The sequence below is a fragment of the Etheostoma cragini genome, chromosome 17, assembly GCF_013103735.1.
Source record: "Etheostoma cragini isolate CJK2018 chromosome 17, CSU_Ecrag_1.0, whole genome shotgun sequence".
Lineage (NCBI taxonomy): Eukaryota > Metazoa > Chordata > Actinopteri > Perciformes > Percidae > Etheostoma > Etheostoma cragini.
The window spans coordinates 3,402,479-3,418,556 of record NC_048423.1 but is presented as its reverse complement, the minus strand read 5'-3'; the positions used below and the strand labels follow the sequence as shown (position 1 = coordinate 3,418,556).

The following is a 16,078-nucleotide window of genomic DNA, read 5'->3' as shown; positions in this document are numbered from 1 at the left end:
ATAGGTTGTGGAATTGGCTAGGTGGCCCAAACAAGATGGAAAAGCTTTTTTTCTCTCTTCAGAAGTTTATTTTTATGTCAAGCATATCATGCTGCCTATTGTTAAAGGGATACTTCACCGAGTAGCATTAAGCTTTGTATCAGTAGAAACTGTAGTATTTTCCAATGAACGTGCTTCCCTCCATCTTGTCCCCTTGAGACTGGATTTCTCTGTAGTGTGTGTCTGGAAAAAATACTTCAGATGACGCAAATATCGTCATTTAGCTTCATCTGAGGCATTTTTGCCCAGAGGCTGTAGACTACAAGCCAGCTAGTTCCTTATGTTTTCAACCTGCCCGGGGGTTGGAATCTTTACCTGAAGCGGGTTGAGTGTCAGCCATCTTGGATCTAAGCTACAGCTCTCTCTTTTCAGCAGCAAATTTTTACAACAACTGTGTGCATTCAAATTACACCGGGGTACAGTGTTATAGATCGGAGAATATGCAGGAAACTTGACAGAATACTTGACCTCAGCCAGCGGTGTCGCCCAATCATTAGACAACAAACTGGCCTACATCCAACGAAAGAGATTGTTCTCTAAACAAGAAACTTACCTGTGATTCCCTTTCTGAGTCATGCATTTCAGTCCCCATTACACTGTGATAATAGGGTGCTTTTATCCAACTACTGCTAACCGCTAGTGGAGTTTGTGACTGCTAAATGCCGACCATTTTACATGCCACTCAAATTAACGGCTGTGTTCATACTCGGTTTTTACAGCCCACCAAGCACAATTGCTACCATTGCGTTAGCTGAACATTACGAAGACCATGATGGGTACACACTAAATGTAGCCTGTTTCGTATGTCGTTTTTACATAATGTTGCTTTTTATATATTTTAAATGTGTAACACTTGAGCCACAGTGACACGTTGTTATCATGTATATGGTTGAAATGACAATGAAACACAGATGACTTTCAGACATAGACAGTCAGTAGAGTGCCTCACTGACTGTCTATGTCTGAATAGGTAGGCGTGGCTTGGGAGTGGACTCGTAGAGCAGGAAAGCAAGTGCATTCTGGGATTTGGTGTCTTTCATCTACATCATCCATTTTCTGGCTTTTCTCAGCCTAGAAGTTCTAAAAGAAATTCACATTTTGACTACATAAGTGACCTAATTTTATGATATAATTCATCCTAACAGCTGTGAAATATCCCGTTGTTCTGCTGAACTTCTTTAAATTTGCCTTAATGGTTTTGAACATCACCCCAAAATTGCTAAAAGTGAAAAGAGTACAAAGAGGACCTGTTGACTTTATAATCATATTTTAGCAGAGCAGTGTTGTCGTGTTAGCAGTGGGGGGGAAGTGCATTTATTGCACTACAGGACAGTTTTGGTCATGTTTATGTAATTTGAACATCCAACGTTGTTACATTATTGGTATGACAGAAACACAGGAAAGCATACAGTAATAGGTAAGTCAATGATCGGATCTTCTTCCATGTGCATCCCGGATTGGCAGTGTCCCGTCACTTATTATTATATTGATAGTGTACTTAAGCTAAATCTAAAGCTGCTACAATCCCTGCCAGAGTAAGTGTTTGTGTCTGTGTGTGTGTTTGTGTGTGTGCGTGCGTCCGTGCGTACGTGTGTGTGTGATTGATGGATAATGTTACCACTGCTAGAGAGCAGAGATCTGTGGCAATAAGCTACTTAATGTTGCTATGAGGGAGCTGTCATGTTGCTCCCCTCTTTGTGAAGGCTCATTTCCCCTCAGTTTAATCCGGAAGACAACAAGTAGCCAGAAAACACCGCAAGGAACTCCTACAGATAGCTGGGGGGGGGGGGGGGGGGGGGGGGGGGGGGGGGGGGCAGAGTCTATAGTGTGACTGTCATTAAACAAAGTGAGAGTGAAGCTGTGAAAACAGGGACACCAATCAGCTGGCAGAGAGCCCCATATGTTGGTTAGAGTCGAGATCCACACCACCTTGGTGGGTGTGGTGTTTTGTGAAGCTGCCTGTAGGACTCTGGTCAGGTCTCTGTGGAGCTAAATGAGACTTAAAGAAACACAAGCAGACTGTGAGAGACTGCAATAGAGATGTAAGTCAAACGTTGTGTGTCATTATAGACAGGAAGTGGAGCAGGTGGAAATTTACAAATTTCATTAAATGTTAGAAGAGTTCAGATATATTGCCCCAGTGGGAAATTTGCATTGGACATCACAGTGTCTACAGCACAACCACAGCAACAAAACAACAGTTAAATAGACAACACATACATTCATCAATCAATTGCACACATGCCCACATACATCATAGTTCCAGGTCTCTTCTTTAAAAAAATACACCAGAGGCTCCTATTTGTGTTGAAGCTTCAGATGTCCAAGGACGAGATGTCTCAGTTGTACAAAGCTTTGACAGAACACAAGCTCACCTTCTCAGTATCAGGATGTCAGCAGAAGGAAAAACTCAGGCAGAGATTCAAATTGACAGGGAGCTCCTGAGAGCCCCACCACTGCTGAAGATAATGAAGGAGAACAAAAGGTAATGAAAGAGCTATGCGGTCCAGGGCATTTATGTTGACTTCAGGTTTCCAGGTTACTCAACAAATTTGCAGTTGTATTTTTGAGCTTTACTGAATGTATAAATCCACTCAACTCAGCTAAATGTGACTTCCTTTGTGTTTTCCTCCTCAGGCGCTGGAGCTCAGGTGGTAGAACAGTTGCCTACCAATCAATAAGTAGGTGGGTTGATCCCGGCCCTGAATGTCAAAATGTCTTTTGGCAAGACAATGAACCCCAAACTGCATCGGAGTGTGAATGTTTATCTGATGGGCAGGTGGCACCTTGCATGGCAGACTTGGGCACAGTGTGTGAATAATTGTGAATGGTTTCTGTACCTGTTACAGGTGATGATATTACAAAAAACGGCATTCATTATCGTGTTTCAGTTCTACCTGCACACAATAGACAATGTGAAATCCATTTCTTTTTGTAATTCACTTTCCTTTTACTTTTAACCGCCCTGTATTTTTGGCTTGAGGGTAAAATGTGGGCATTTTTGGCAACAAACTATGTAAAAGTTAATGAGTCATGTTTATTTTATAGATGTTTAGCAGAAAAAATGACAGAATTCCTAAAGTAAAAGCTCAACATTAAAGCGCTTTGTGGTATTTGTAGTAGTAGAAGACTAGAAAAGTGCTGTGTAAATACAGTACATTTACATGTTTCAGAAGTGGAGTTAATTTCTTTGCCTAGCTAAGCTGAAGCTGACCTCATCTCAGTGTTTCTGAATTGAAGCTGATTTTCTCAGCAACTGAAGTGAAGTGGGTCTCATTATCAGATCTCTTGACATGAAGCGCTGCCAGAAGGAGAGTGAGTGATGATGATGACCTCAACCATCATGAGAGATGACAAGCATTCAAACAAGCAAACTTGTCTCTCTCTCTCCCCCCCCCTCGGTTTTCACATCTCTCTGTTACTGTTACTCTCTGTGTCTCCCTGCAGATGCTGCTGCTCCTCACCCAAAGAAAATAATGGCATCATTAATAAACACTGGCTCGGGGAGGAAACCCCATCTCGCTGCAGAGTCCCATCGCACCAGAAATACTGAGCTGAGCTCAATTCACTAAAACACCACATAAAATTCAGTTTCAAGGCAGTGAAAAAACACGCTGGATGAAGTTAAATAAGGCACTAAAAATTGTAAAGATACAGTTACAAATCATACTTACTAAATTATACCTTTGAAAGACTAAATGTTATAAATAATTATTCAAATGGTTGTTTCTATGTGGGTAAAATATGCCTACGGTTGAACAATATTATCAACATCACAAATGTGAGAACTGTGTTTATAACTTCCATATAACAGCTTCACGCATGGACTGTTCCATAATGTAATTTAGTAAATGTTAATAGTATTCCTTGTTTCTTTGAACAAATACAACAATACACTAACATCAGGTTCACAAGAGGATGTATCAACTGGCAAGTAAAGAGAAAGAATATTAGCTCCCAAACTTGCATGACAAATTTTATGTATTTGGTGTTTTTCTCAAATTTTATTGAACTAGAAACTCTAATTTGTTTGTAAAAGTAAGTCATCCTCTGCTGTCTCTTCTCGTTTAATGCAGTGTTTCTGAATGTGCACGTTAATATGATACAATGACCAAAAGTAAAGATTTCTGATGTGTTCAATTTTGCAAAAACAACTGCCACATTCTCTTCATTGACTGAATATGTGCGCTGCAGTTTATATTTTAATACATTCCTCTTCAAGTGAGAAAGATGTGACCTGATGTCACTGTATTTTCATGAGAGGAGAGTTTGAGAGTTTGTTGGAAACGGACACCTGCTCATTGAGCATTTTCTTTGTGTTTTCTGAGACAGACCTTGACCTGACCTTGCAAATAAATAGTTTAATAGAGTGAACCACAAATGATGGACAGTAGCTGTGAGTCAACACTTACCAAACTATTTTATATACAACATCACATTTAATGTGTCTATGCGGGAGTCTCTTTGTATGTGTGTTACATGTTTTATGTGTCTTCATATGTGTTGACGTGCTATGGCACATGAAAAGAAGATGTGTAGAAACGATTATCCCTATGGGACAATAAAGACTCTCTCTATCTATATATTCTAAACTGCGCTGCCACTGTTTAGCTGCTGTACCTTGCTTTGAAAAAACATAAATGTTTCGATTCGGTTTGATTTTTGCAGCCATCAGTTTAAGACCTTGTTTAAACGTGGTCGGCTATTTTCATAATCGGACATTTCAACCTCTCCGTTTTCAAAAATAACTTTGTGCACAGATGTCAGTATTCAGAAAAGTGTTGAGAGCATGCCAAACCTACAGGGGGCAGTGTAACGAGAAGCTCAAGCCCATGTTAGCCAATCAGAATCCCGAAAATAACAACAACAGCAACTAACCACTTGCTCTCTCTTCTTTTCCTCACTTCCTCAGCTTCCCAAACCTCCATTTGTCCTAGTTTGCATGCAAATGTACAAACAAAGTTTCCAAAATCTCCAGTCTGGATGGAGTTTTTAGAAAGAAAGAATTGTTTTCAGAGGCATATTCTCCATTTGCGTGTAAACGAAAGGCCCAAAGAATGGAAATGTCTCCGGTTTTCAAAATAACCATATAGGTGTGAACAGCCTCTAACTTTGAACTTGCGATTGTAAATTGAATTCAGTAGGCCTACATCATAAATGATGGACAGCGTCTCACCTAAGAAAACACAGAGGCTCTCTATGGAACAGCAATAATATAATACTTATAATGTATAATACATTCTGTGTACTTCTCGACTGGCCAAATGCCATGGTGTTCAAAAGGCTGTGGTCTCTGTGGGCTTAATTATACACCTGGTAGCAAATCTAAAATAATCAAAACCTGTCAGTTTGAAATATCTTACTTTATTCATTATTAGACAGCTGACAGCCTACACGTTGGTCACATAACAACATGAACCAAAGCTCTTTCAGTCTGATCATCAAAACAGGAAATATTTCACGCAAGGTCCAAAAATGTGCAGTTCTCAAGGACCATGATTGTGAACAGAGCTTTGAAGGGCAACAAAATCCCTGGTGTGTTCTGCAAAACATGGGAAGAGTCTAACAAAGAATTCAAAATACCCCACTAATAAGTGAGTACAAAGTGTGCTTCTGAATACCAGGTCAGTGCTTGCGCGAACCATAAGACAATTAGGCCTACCAAAAAAAGGCCCTTTTGCTGATGAGAGGGGCATATAGAGGGCACTTGGGGGGCAAATGATCTGCCGGAGTCATGTTCTGGGATTGCTCTCGGACTGCCGGAAATTCTGCCGGATGTCACTCTTTGTGGATGTCCCGTTTCTTTCCGCTTTATTTGTGTTGTGATGTTGTCAATTTACGCAGACTATGGTTCCTCAGATCTCTGTTGGGTAAACCCAGACAGCTAGCTAGACATGTTGTACTGGCTAGACTATCTGAGTTTTCTGTTGCACAACTAAAACAACGTACAAGTTCCACCAAAGCAAGGTCCTTCCCGAGGCTATTTTGCAGCGGCACCGTGGCTCCGCTCGGCGCTTAGCTCCACCGAAGACGATTGTGATTGGCTTAAAGAAATGTCAACAAACAGGAGAATGTTTTTCTCCAAAAAGATTGCGGTGTCGACTAGCCAGACCCCTCCTACGCAGCGCTGTGGAAGAACGCTGCAATTTATTTGGTTCTTACCAAGACTTTTTTTAAACTTGGATTGGAAGTGTTGGATAATTTATCTTGTTTTAAGAGTGAATTTCTTATTTAGTGTTCAATTTTAAAACTGTAATCTTAAATCAAGCAAACTTGTCAAGTGTAATTATCTTGCATGGAGTGATAATTTCACTTGTGTTGAGTACCTTTTCCCTCAGATTTAGGGTTTTTATCTTGTTTTTAGACACCCCACTTTATTGCAGATAAAGGTCTGGCAAAGCAAGACTAGCTCTTGGGTTTCAGGTTGTTGTTTTTTTAGTCCACGAACAATGCCTCTGGTGTAACTGCAGCTTTTTGTGATAAACGGTTATCTTTTTTGGTTTTGCAATTTGAATTTAATTTCATGTGATCTAACTTGGATTAGACAAGTCTGAAGGCCAGGTTGTCTGAAACATACAATGTGTTGTCTAACCGCATATGAAGCGTTTCAACATGTACAGCTGTTTTTAAGCATACTGATCTCAACTCTGTCGACCAGTCTGATCTTTGTGAATAAATCCTTAATATTTCATATATTGCTGCCCTTTTGCATGCAATGTATTTATATTACAAGGTGTATACTGGTTGCCAGCAGCTTCACAGTCTCATTATATGCATATCAGGTGTGCTGCTCCGGGCCCAGCAGCAGCAGTTGTTGAAGATTACGATCTGGTTCTAAATAAATATGGGACTATGTAAATATAATGCCCTGCAGCTGTGTATGTGTGTGTATTTTGTATTTTTTCCAAAAAGTTTTGAATTCAAACTGGATGTTGTATTGTTTTTCAACAGGACGCAATGTCAAACTATGACAAGCTCATCCGAACGCTCGACAGCCTACAGCAGCACGCTCTCATTTGTTATTCTGGTTGTGTTCACCATTAATCTGAGGTCTTTCACTCTCTTGTTTGTGGTTTGTTTCTACAGAATGGAAACATCTTGCTTAAACTTGTAATGTTTTCATCCAAAATGCTTACATTTTTAGGATCAGGTCTTACCACATCTGATGTAGGCTATAGATTTCTTCATAAAGTTATAGTATTTAAAAAAAAAATCTAAGATACAGGGAGGTAAAAAGTATTTAATCTCCAGCTGATTTTGTACATTTGCTCACTGACAAAGAAACAATCAGTCTATAATTTTAATGGTAGATTTATTTGAACAATGAGAGACAGAACAACAAGAAAATCTAGAAAGAACGCATGTCAAAAATGTTATAAATTGATTAACATTTTAAAGAGAGAAATGTGTCTTTGACCCCTCTGCAAAACATGATTCAGTACTTGGTGGCGAAACCCTTGTTGGCAATCCCAGAGGTCAGACGGTTCTTGGCCACCAGGTTTGCACACATCTCAGGAGGGATTTTGCCCCGCTTGTCTTTGGAGATCTTATCCAAGTCATTAAGGTTTCGAGACTGACGTTTTCCAACTCCATCCTGGAGTTGTCCTGTCCCCTTCGCAGAAAAACACCCCCAAATCATAATGTTTTCACCTCCATGTTTGACGGTGGGGATGGTGTTCTTGGGGTCATAGGCAGCATTCCTCCCCCTGTAAACACGGCGAGTTGAGTTGATTACAAAGAGCTCCATTTTGGTCTCATTTGACCACAACATTTCGCCCAGTTGTCCTGAATCACTCAGATGTTCATTAGCAAACTTCAGACAGGCATGTATGTGTGCTTTCTTGAGCAGGGGGACCTTGTGGGCGCTGCAGGATTTCAGTCCTTCACAGCGTAGTGTGTTACCAATTGTTTTCTTGTGGACTATGGTCCAATCTGCATTGAGATCATTGACAAGATCCTCCCGTGTAATTCTGGTCTAATTCCTCACTGTTCTCACGATCCTTGCAACTCCACAAGATGAGATCTTGCATGGAGCCCCAGGCTGAGGGAGATTGACAGTTCTTTTGTGTTTCTTCCATTTGAGAATAATCGCACCAAATGTTGTCACCTTCTCACCAAGCTGCTTGGCGATGGTCTTGTAGCCCACTCCAGACTTGTGTAGGTCTATGGTCTTGTCCCTGACATCCTTGGAGAGCTCTTTGGTCTTGGCCAAGGTGGAGAGTTTGGAATATGATTGATTGCTTCTGTGGACCGGTGTCTTTTAAACAGGTAACAAGCTGAGATTAGGAGCGCCCCCTTTAAGAGCGTGCTCCTAATCTCAGCTCGTTATCTGTGTAAAAGACACCTTGGGGCCAGAAATCTATCTGATTGAGAGAGGGGTCAAATACTTATTTCCCTCATTGAAATGCAACTCTATAACATTATTGACATGCGTTTTACTGGAATGTCTTGTTGTTATTCAGTCTCTCACTGTTTAAGTACCTTTCTTTGTCAGTGGGCAAACTCAGCAACTCGGCAAATCAGCAGGGGATCAAATTCTTTTACACTCACTGTATGTGTGATGTGGTTTGGATTTTTTATTGATCAGTTGTCTGCTTTTTATATTAGGAGCTCATTAAGATTCTGTCTTTGTCAAATAACTATTTGATGTGTTCTCCTGCTATTCTGGCCACAGTGTGTTTGCTGCACATTATTAATTACTGCAATCATTCAAAGAACCAAGAGAAATAATGACCATACACTATTCTTCCTTAAACAAATTTAGTATGGTTAGGGAAATTAGTTATTTTGAGAGAGAATGGTGTATAAAAACATGCGCAAATCTTGAGGTTGCTAGTCCAGATTGCCACAATTAGGAAGGTATTTTGCCCTTTTCACCTCCGCTGCAAAGTGTCATGTAGGTTTAAACAGCCATATGCAACCTCATTAAATTGCATTTTTTCAAAAGGTGAACATGTTGAGATGAAGTCTTTCATATCGACCGTATTTCTTGCATTTCCACTGACATCAGCTGCTCATTAAGATTCTGTCTGGAGGAAATCAACACTTTGGATGGGGCCGCATGTGCTGCCGGTGATGATCTTGTCTCTGTAGCAAACAAAAGAACATTATATTAAGATAATAAAATGATTCTTATTCCTGAATGTCCAAACGTTAAGTTGTTGAAATAATAATCTAGCACAGTTGTGGAGATCAATACTCTCATGTTTAAGCTTCCAAGAGGCAGTTGTTAATTATTGGAAAACACATTGAAGACTCAAGGCTCAAAGAATTTAGATCAACGCAGTTACTTTTTATTTTTTATTTATACATCATCTTTTCATACTGTTTTGTATAGCTAATCCACCTAGCCACCTGTGAATATATATATATATATATATATATATATATATATATATATATATATATATATATATATATACATATAAATATATATGTATGTGTCTCGCCTGCTAATAAACTGTCAAGGGAGACACATCAGTGCTGGTGGAAATTTAGCTTGAATTTATGACACGTTTTCTCACATTTTAAAGATCACTCCACTCGCTCAAAAGGCTCTGATTTCTCTGATTCGTCATCATCATACTGTAGATGGAGAAAGGGTCCCTGTCCCTTAAGGTGCAGATACAATGGGAATGTGTTCAAAAGAAGGACTTGTACTTTAGATATGATTGTGGCTGGTGCACAATAATGAACACACTATTGAATGGACAAATGCATAAATGGCTCATACAGTGAGTACTCGTTTTCTGCTTGCAAACACTGAACATTTTCATCACAAAGTGCTATGATGTTGAGGCAGCTAAATTAATCCCAGCACAGCTTTTACCTGTAGATAAATGTTGCTTTTTGAACTACAACTTGTGGGAGCTAGTTATAGCTTTCTTTTAGTAAATTGTCAGTATATTGTGGGCCAGAAACTTGAAATTTTGTTGCTGTTGAGGGTTAAAATGAGCAGTTTCTGCCATCTGCAGGAAAAAACAGGAAGTCACAACCAGCCACAGGCAGGTGTTCCAACAAGACGTCACATTTTAAAAGCAACTGAAACATTAAAACACTAAAAGGCATTTGGAAACAAAGGAAAGCACAGCTAAAAAAATTACAATCCTAAATTTATGGAGGACACTATTTCACACAATAACCTCTTGTTCAGTTTTGTTTAAAAGGTCTTCCAGCTCCTGTACATTTGCATGGCCAGTGGTGGAATGTAATCAGTGCATTTACTCAAGTACTGTACTATTTTGACATACTATTTTTTATGCAACTTTCCATATCTACTCTGCCACATTTATGAAACAAGTACAATTACACTTATTAGTTACAAATAGTGTGAAAAAATATTTAATGTGCTTTTTATGGTATGATGCAGTAGCCTACAATATGAGTTGTCTACTCCACAGTTTAGACAGTATCTGAAATGGGCTCCACATTTAAATGCTCCAAAATGTATTTATTAGTAATAAAAAAGGAATATTCTACAGCTAGCCTATATTGCCGCTGTGAAATTAGCTATTCTGTAGAAAAGGCACGTTTCGTTTTGTTATTTGAATTACATTTTGCCGATAATACTTTGACATGTTTTAAGTAACATTGAATTTAGGACAGGATCTGAGAACCACTGCGCATGGCAACTACCTGTCTATTTAGACGAGGGACTTGTTGGGTGACTGTCCCTTTAAGACTTTCTCTCTAGCTCTTTTGAACTCTATCGTTTTCCGTTGTTTCAGGAAGCATCGTATGGTGTGTGTAGTTTGTTGTGTTGCACCCAGCTTGCGCCACTGTTTCACAGCAAGAGGTTTTTTTTGCTTAACGTGGACTATATTAACGTCTAAAAATGTCTGGGGGAACTAGTTTGGAGAACGCAAACCCTGTGATCTTTGAGCGGTCCGGGGAGAGGCTACTGACCGCGACGGACGAGAATGAAGACGTCCATGACGCCATCGACGACAGAGAAATATTCGATATCCTGTTTGTAACTTCAGGTTTGACACCAGACGCTGCTCTGTGTGCTTGTTAAACGGCTATTTGACTAATATTGTGAATGCATGTCATAATTCTTTTCTTTAATGGTACTACTAGCTGTAGCATCATTTTTAGATAATGCAGCTAACCTAAAGATAACAGTTTACGTAGTGGCAGTGGTGAGAGGACTTAACTAGAACCTGTAAGCTACCGTTGCTTAAGTAAAAGTACAAACACCACACTGCAAATACTCCCTAATATTACAAGTAGAAGTCCTGCATTTTAAACCTTAATTATGTGTAAATATGTAGCTACAGTCTATTGTATGCATGCTAGGTATCACCAGTAAAATGTAGCCTAAAGTTACTTAGCTATTTTATGAAAAGTATTAACTGTACAGTAAAATGTTATTATACATGATCTTTCTGGATTAATATTACTGCTCCATTAAAGGGCAGGTTGCATTATTCCTGTAGCTGTTTGAGGTTGTGCACATTTTTACTCCATCATATACAGTAGAAGGGCTGCACAATTTATTGTTTGTGTTATCATGCTCACAATATTAACTGGCACAATATACATATTGCGAAAGGCTGCAACATATTGCAATATATTTTTTGTGTTAGTTGAAAGAAAATATGTGTTCATATGTGTTTGTGTTATGTCTTGAATGTGAAAAGGAACTGCTACCTCCTATGTTGGCTCTAGCCACTAAAAAGAAATAAGAGAAGAAATCAGGCCAAAAAAGCTGGTCAGTCTGATGTCATGTTTCCTGAGCTCATTACTGCTGATGGCCAGGCTCTCATTGGCTAGCTGTTTGCCAATCGGAGTCAAGCAGCTTAACTCGTTGAATATTAATGAGTCTTAATTAAGTTTTCCTGCAGGCTTTCTCTACCACACTAGAATGACTTGAAACAAGGTAACCAAGGCATTTTTTCCACGTAAAAATCCACGGTAGAACTTCAGACATTACAACAAAGTTAATGAAATGCGTGTGGCAGGGCACCTTTAATTTACAATCAAAACAATGAAAAAAAAAATGTTATTCACCTGTGCCCTTCATTACTTTGTGAGTTTAGGTTATTTGCAGTAAAAGTACAATTACATAACTTGTTTTAACAAAAAAAAATTATATATTATTATGACTGTCTCCCATAATAACACGACTACATTGCAGCACACAGAGGCAGCACCTGTGTTTTTATTGTGTAATTTAAATTCTTTAACTCAAGTTACATCTGATCAGATCCATCAACGACCCAGAGCATCCTCTTTCTCTGGAGGAACTCAATGTCGTGGAGCAAGTCCGAGTGAAGGTACGCACCTTTATTTTTTTCGGTGAGTTTCTTTAGGTATACTAAAGGGGGGAATGAAAAAAAAACAAGATGGTGTGTAATGGGTTTGCCAATATTCTGATTTAGTGAATAAAAAGTTAAACTTCACCAGCATTCATTCCTTAACTCTATCTTTCTGTCTTTAATGGACCTGGCTTAGCAGAGCCTTTAACTGCACTTACAAAATAAGTTACTTTCTTAAAAACAAGCAAACAAGTAAACCAGCTTTCACAGTGCACAGCCTTCGTCACTGCAAATCACCCTTCATCGCTAACGAGTAACAGAACATTTTGTAGACCGAGTCATTTCATTCAGCATGTTGGTCTATCTGTTTGTCTTATTTTAGGTTAATGATGCAGAGAGCACTGTGGGTATTGAGTTCACGCCCACCATTCCTCACTGCAGCATGGCAACACTCATTGGTCTGTCAATCAAAGTAAAGCTGCTACGATCCCTGCCAGACAGGTTCAAAGTAAGTGTGTGTGTTTGTGTGTGTGTGTACTAGAGATGTACATTTAACATCAGCTATTTGATTAAGTATAAGTTAATTTGAGCATGTGTTTTTCTTCTTTTGCTCAGATTGATGTCCACATCACTCCCGGGTCTCACGCCTCAGAGGAAGCAGGTAAATAGCAAACCGAGACAGCAGGCATGATGGGATATTAGATTGTATTCACTGTAGTTATTGCTCATTATTAAGTGTAGAGGCTTGATTGTGTGTTATGTTTTTCCCTCTTATGGTTTATATTGGGCAGTGAACAAACAGCTGGCAGACAAGGAGAGAGTTGCAGCAGCTCTGGAGAACTCCTCGCTGCTGGAGGTGGTCAACCAGTGCCTGATCCCCAGGGACATCTGAGCAGCCAATCAACTTTGCCGTCTTCTTGGTTTTGGCCACTGAGCAGCCAATCCTGTTTGTCTCCGTCTTTGACAAGTGAGATGTATCTGCCAAGCTCTCTACCCACCCATCACTAATCCAGATGGGTCTAAGTGCAGATGGCGGACACCGATGCAGAAAAACAGTCAGGCTCATACAGAGTTTAAACAGCATGTTCAAAGGTTTCCTGGAGAAAATTACAGGAAACAGCTTTCTTGAATGTGTTGTGAGTAACAAAACGGCTACTCATCAAGCACAATAATTTGACAAAGTAGAGAAATTATACTTCCATCTGTGAATGTAGGGGTTGAAACATTTGAGAAACTCTGCCCATCATGTCATGAAGTATAATTCCTGTTTAAAATTATTAATGGTGTATTCTAACATATGGTATGAATCCTTTTCAAATGATATTTGGACTCAACGTCTACAGCAACAACCTCCACCTGTATACTATATTAATGCTTTTGACTTTTTATTACAAATGTACAGATCAGAAATTAAAATGTAATGAAGATATATAGGTGTGTTTTTCAAGATTTATTTCTTCAATGACTACAAAAAATGTCATTAGATTTGTAGGTGTTGACTACCTTATTGAATAAATGTATTGCAACGCACACGTCTTCTGGAGACACATAAATTGACAATTTGAATGCAGACAATATACATATATTGTAGTATTGTATTATATTCTGTAGTGTTGAATTCTGTATAAGACTAACACAGTAACCTATTAGCTTATTTTAAGGTTTGCATTCATCCAGCAGGAGGCGTTCTTATCCTGTCCTTGGAAATTCAGTGGAGGGGCCAGATAATGAGAGGTCTCTGTCCATCAGATCTGAGGAGGCAATCTGGCACAACAAACCACAGCACGGAGTCGTCCAACATGCTTGTCCACCCACTCCTACTTCACCAAGCAGCTAGGCTTTCTTTTAATCTTATTCAACCAGACAAGCTCATTAAGATCTTAGCCTACGCAAATGGAGAAAGTATTAGTGACACAAATCAGTCATTACTGTGATAACATAGCAGGTTGCGTATCTAAGTTATACCCACAATAGGAGATAGTGAAAGTGATCACTCACTCTAAAATGTCACTTTAACTTAGAAGGTTTACTCATAGCTTAGCACTCTAAACAAATTAGAGGTAAACATATTTCATATTTAGCTCTTGTTCCTATTAAGGTCAAATGCACTAATGTAAGTCCCTTTGGACTTAAGTGTCTGCCGAATAAATATCATTTTAATATGAAGTATGTTAGTTCACAATAAAAACACTGGCACGCGTTTATTACGTCGCCTTTATTGTCGAAAATACAAGATGGTTATGTAATCCCACTTGACTCTGGAAGCTATTTGGGGCCACTCTTGTCCAAATGCACTAGTTTAGGGATTTGGGGCATAAATACATTAATTTGTAAAACAATTACATATAAATATTTTTAAAGATTTTTTAGTTGGGGAAAAATGTTGTTCCTTAGGACAGACTTTTTTTTTTTTTCTTGTTCCACATCTGGAAACATTGCATCACTGCTAAAACCCCGGATAAGAGCCCCAGCCGGCACAGCTGCATTAGCCGAAGCCAGAGCCATGCACACACAGGGTTTAGTCAACCAAACATGTCGTCAGAGGGTGAAGAGGAACAAGAAGCCAGCTGAGGGCGGCAACGGGTGAACCTTTTCAAAATGTATGGTACTGACAAACAACACAAAATACAGGATACGTATACTTAGCTTACATACAATATATAATATACCTTCAATAATCGGCAGCCTACTTGTTTTTATTACAGTAGTAGCCTATATTTAGCTATCTGGAATGGGAGGTGGTGATGATTTGGGCTGGACATGGGCACATTATAGATGCTTGTTAGCTACGATTGAGTTGTTTTCACGGGGCAAGTTTTGCCGATAACGGTAGATAATTCTGTTTTTTAGCAACATGAAAAAAAAAATCATGTGCTCTGTTGCTATGCAAAGAGCTTCTTAAAACTACTGATTATAATAAAAATAAACCTAAATTAATTTGATACATATATATATCCATTTGTTACAATATTAGGCATACACAAAGTTAGTTTCATTTGTAGATATAACAGTTTTGTTGTTTTATATATAAATGGCTTCTACCAAAGAAAGGCAGACTACTTTTTAACTAGCTAGCTAGCTAATTGTTAGCAATTATAGTCTAGCCTACTGTTAGCTAACATTACTGAGCTATTTGTCTGCTGTATGGAGAAAACCGTTTTCCATTGAGATTTACATTACTCAGGATGTCTTCGTACATCTGACTGTAACATTATTTCCTGACATGGAGCCTTTTCCCAACCCCGTGTATGCACGGCTCTGGATGAGATCAGTTTAGCTGGCCGGTCTGTCTGCCTGCCAGTCCTCTGCAGCACACTTCAGGATTGGCTGCACAGAGCTCATCAGCACCAACCGCAACATATTCACGATCGATGGAAGAATATTAGCCGTGCACGGCATTTCCTACTTACAGAGGTACGTAAAGCAAACGTTATCTGCTGTTTTGTCTAAGTTTGGGGTTTGTGTGCGTGTGTGGGAAATAGATTCAGGGAAGCGGAAACCGTGGCAAACCGTAGGTTTACAAGCAAAAATAAGTTGTCATCTTCCAGAAAGCAGCTGGGACTGAGTCCAGCAGTGATGGCGAACGAATTGAGACGAACTGAATTCGAGACGAACGAATTGACTTCTCCGTCTAAAAGAGGCATTTAGTCGGTTACAAAACGTCTTGCAAACTGGTACAGGGCTCTGGCAGGGGTTTTGGCAGCATGCCAAGGTTTGTTCTTTCTTCCACCCACAAATGATGGTCAATGTGAGTCTTGTATTAGCAGTTTAAAAATATA

General features: G+C 39.3%; 2 protein-coding genes and 1 long non-coding RNA gene across 4 annotated transcripts in view; 2 read left to right on the top strand and 1 right to left on the bottom strand.

Moving 5' to 3' along the window:
* Positions 1 to 1,098: 1,098 nt before the first annotated feature.
* The window catches only part of LOC117960184, a 22,646-nt gene continuing 7,666 nt past the window's right edge, over positions 1,099 to 16,078 (bottom strand). The window contains exons 2-3 of the long non-coding RNA XR_004660087.1: positions 6,202 to 6,206; positions 1,099 to 1,110 (exon numbers count right to left, since the gene is read on the bottom strand). This is a non-coding gene — a long non-coding RNA (uncharacterized LOC117960184). The remainder of the gene's footprint in view (positions 1,111 to 6,201; positions 6,207 to 16,078) is intronic.
* On the top strand, positions 10,734 to 13,528 carry ciao2b (cytosolic iron-sulfur assembly component 2B). Its single transcript, XM_034897879.1, has 5 exons — positions 10,734 to 11,000; positions 12,238 to 12,317; positions 12,682 to 12,807; positions 12,915 to 12,960; positions 13,091 to 13,528. Exons 1-5 carry the CDS (start codon positions 10,874 to 10,876, stop codon positions 13,189 to 13,191), a joined length of 480 nt encoding a protein of 159 aa, XP_034753770.1. The 5' UTR covers positions 10,734 to 10,873; the 3' UTR covers positions 13,192 to 13,528.
* The window catches only part of wipf1b (WAS/WASL interacting protein family, member 1b), a 23,935-nt gene continuing 23,307 nt past the window's right edge, over positions 15,451 to 16,078 (top strand). The window contains exon 1 of one of the 2 annotated variants that reach the window (XM_034897853.1): positions 15,451 to 15,713. The gene's annotated coding sequence lies outside the window, so the exon portion shown is untranslated. The remainder of the gene's footprint in view (positions 15,714 to 16,078) is intronic. The other variant, XM_034897854.1, reaches the window with a different exon arrangement.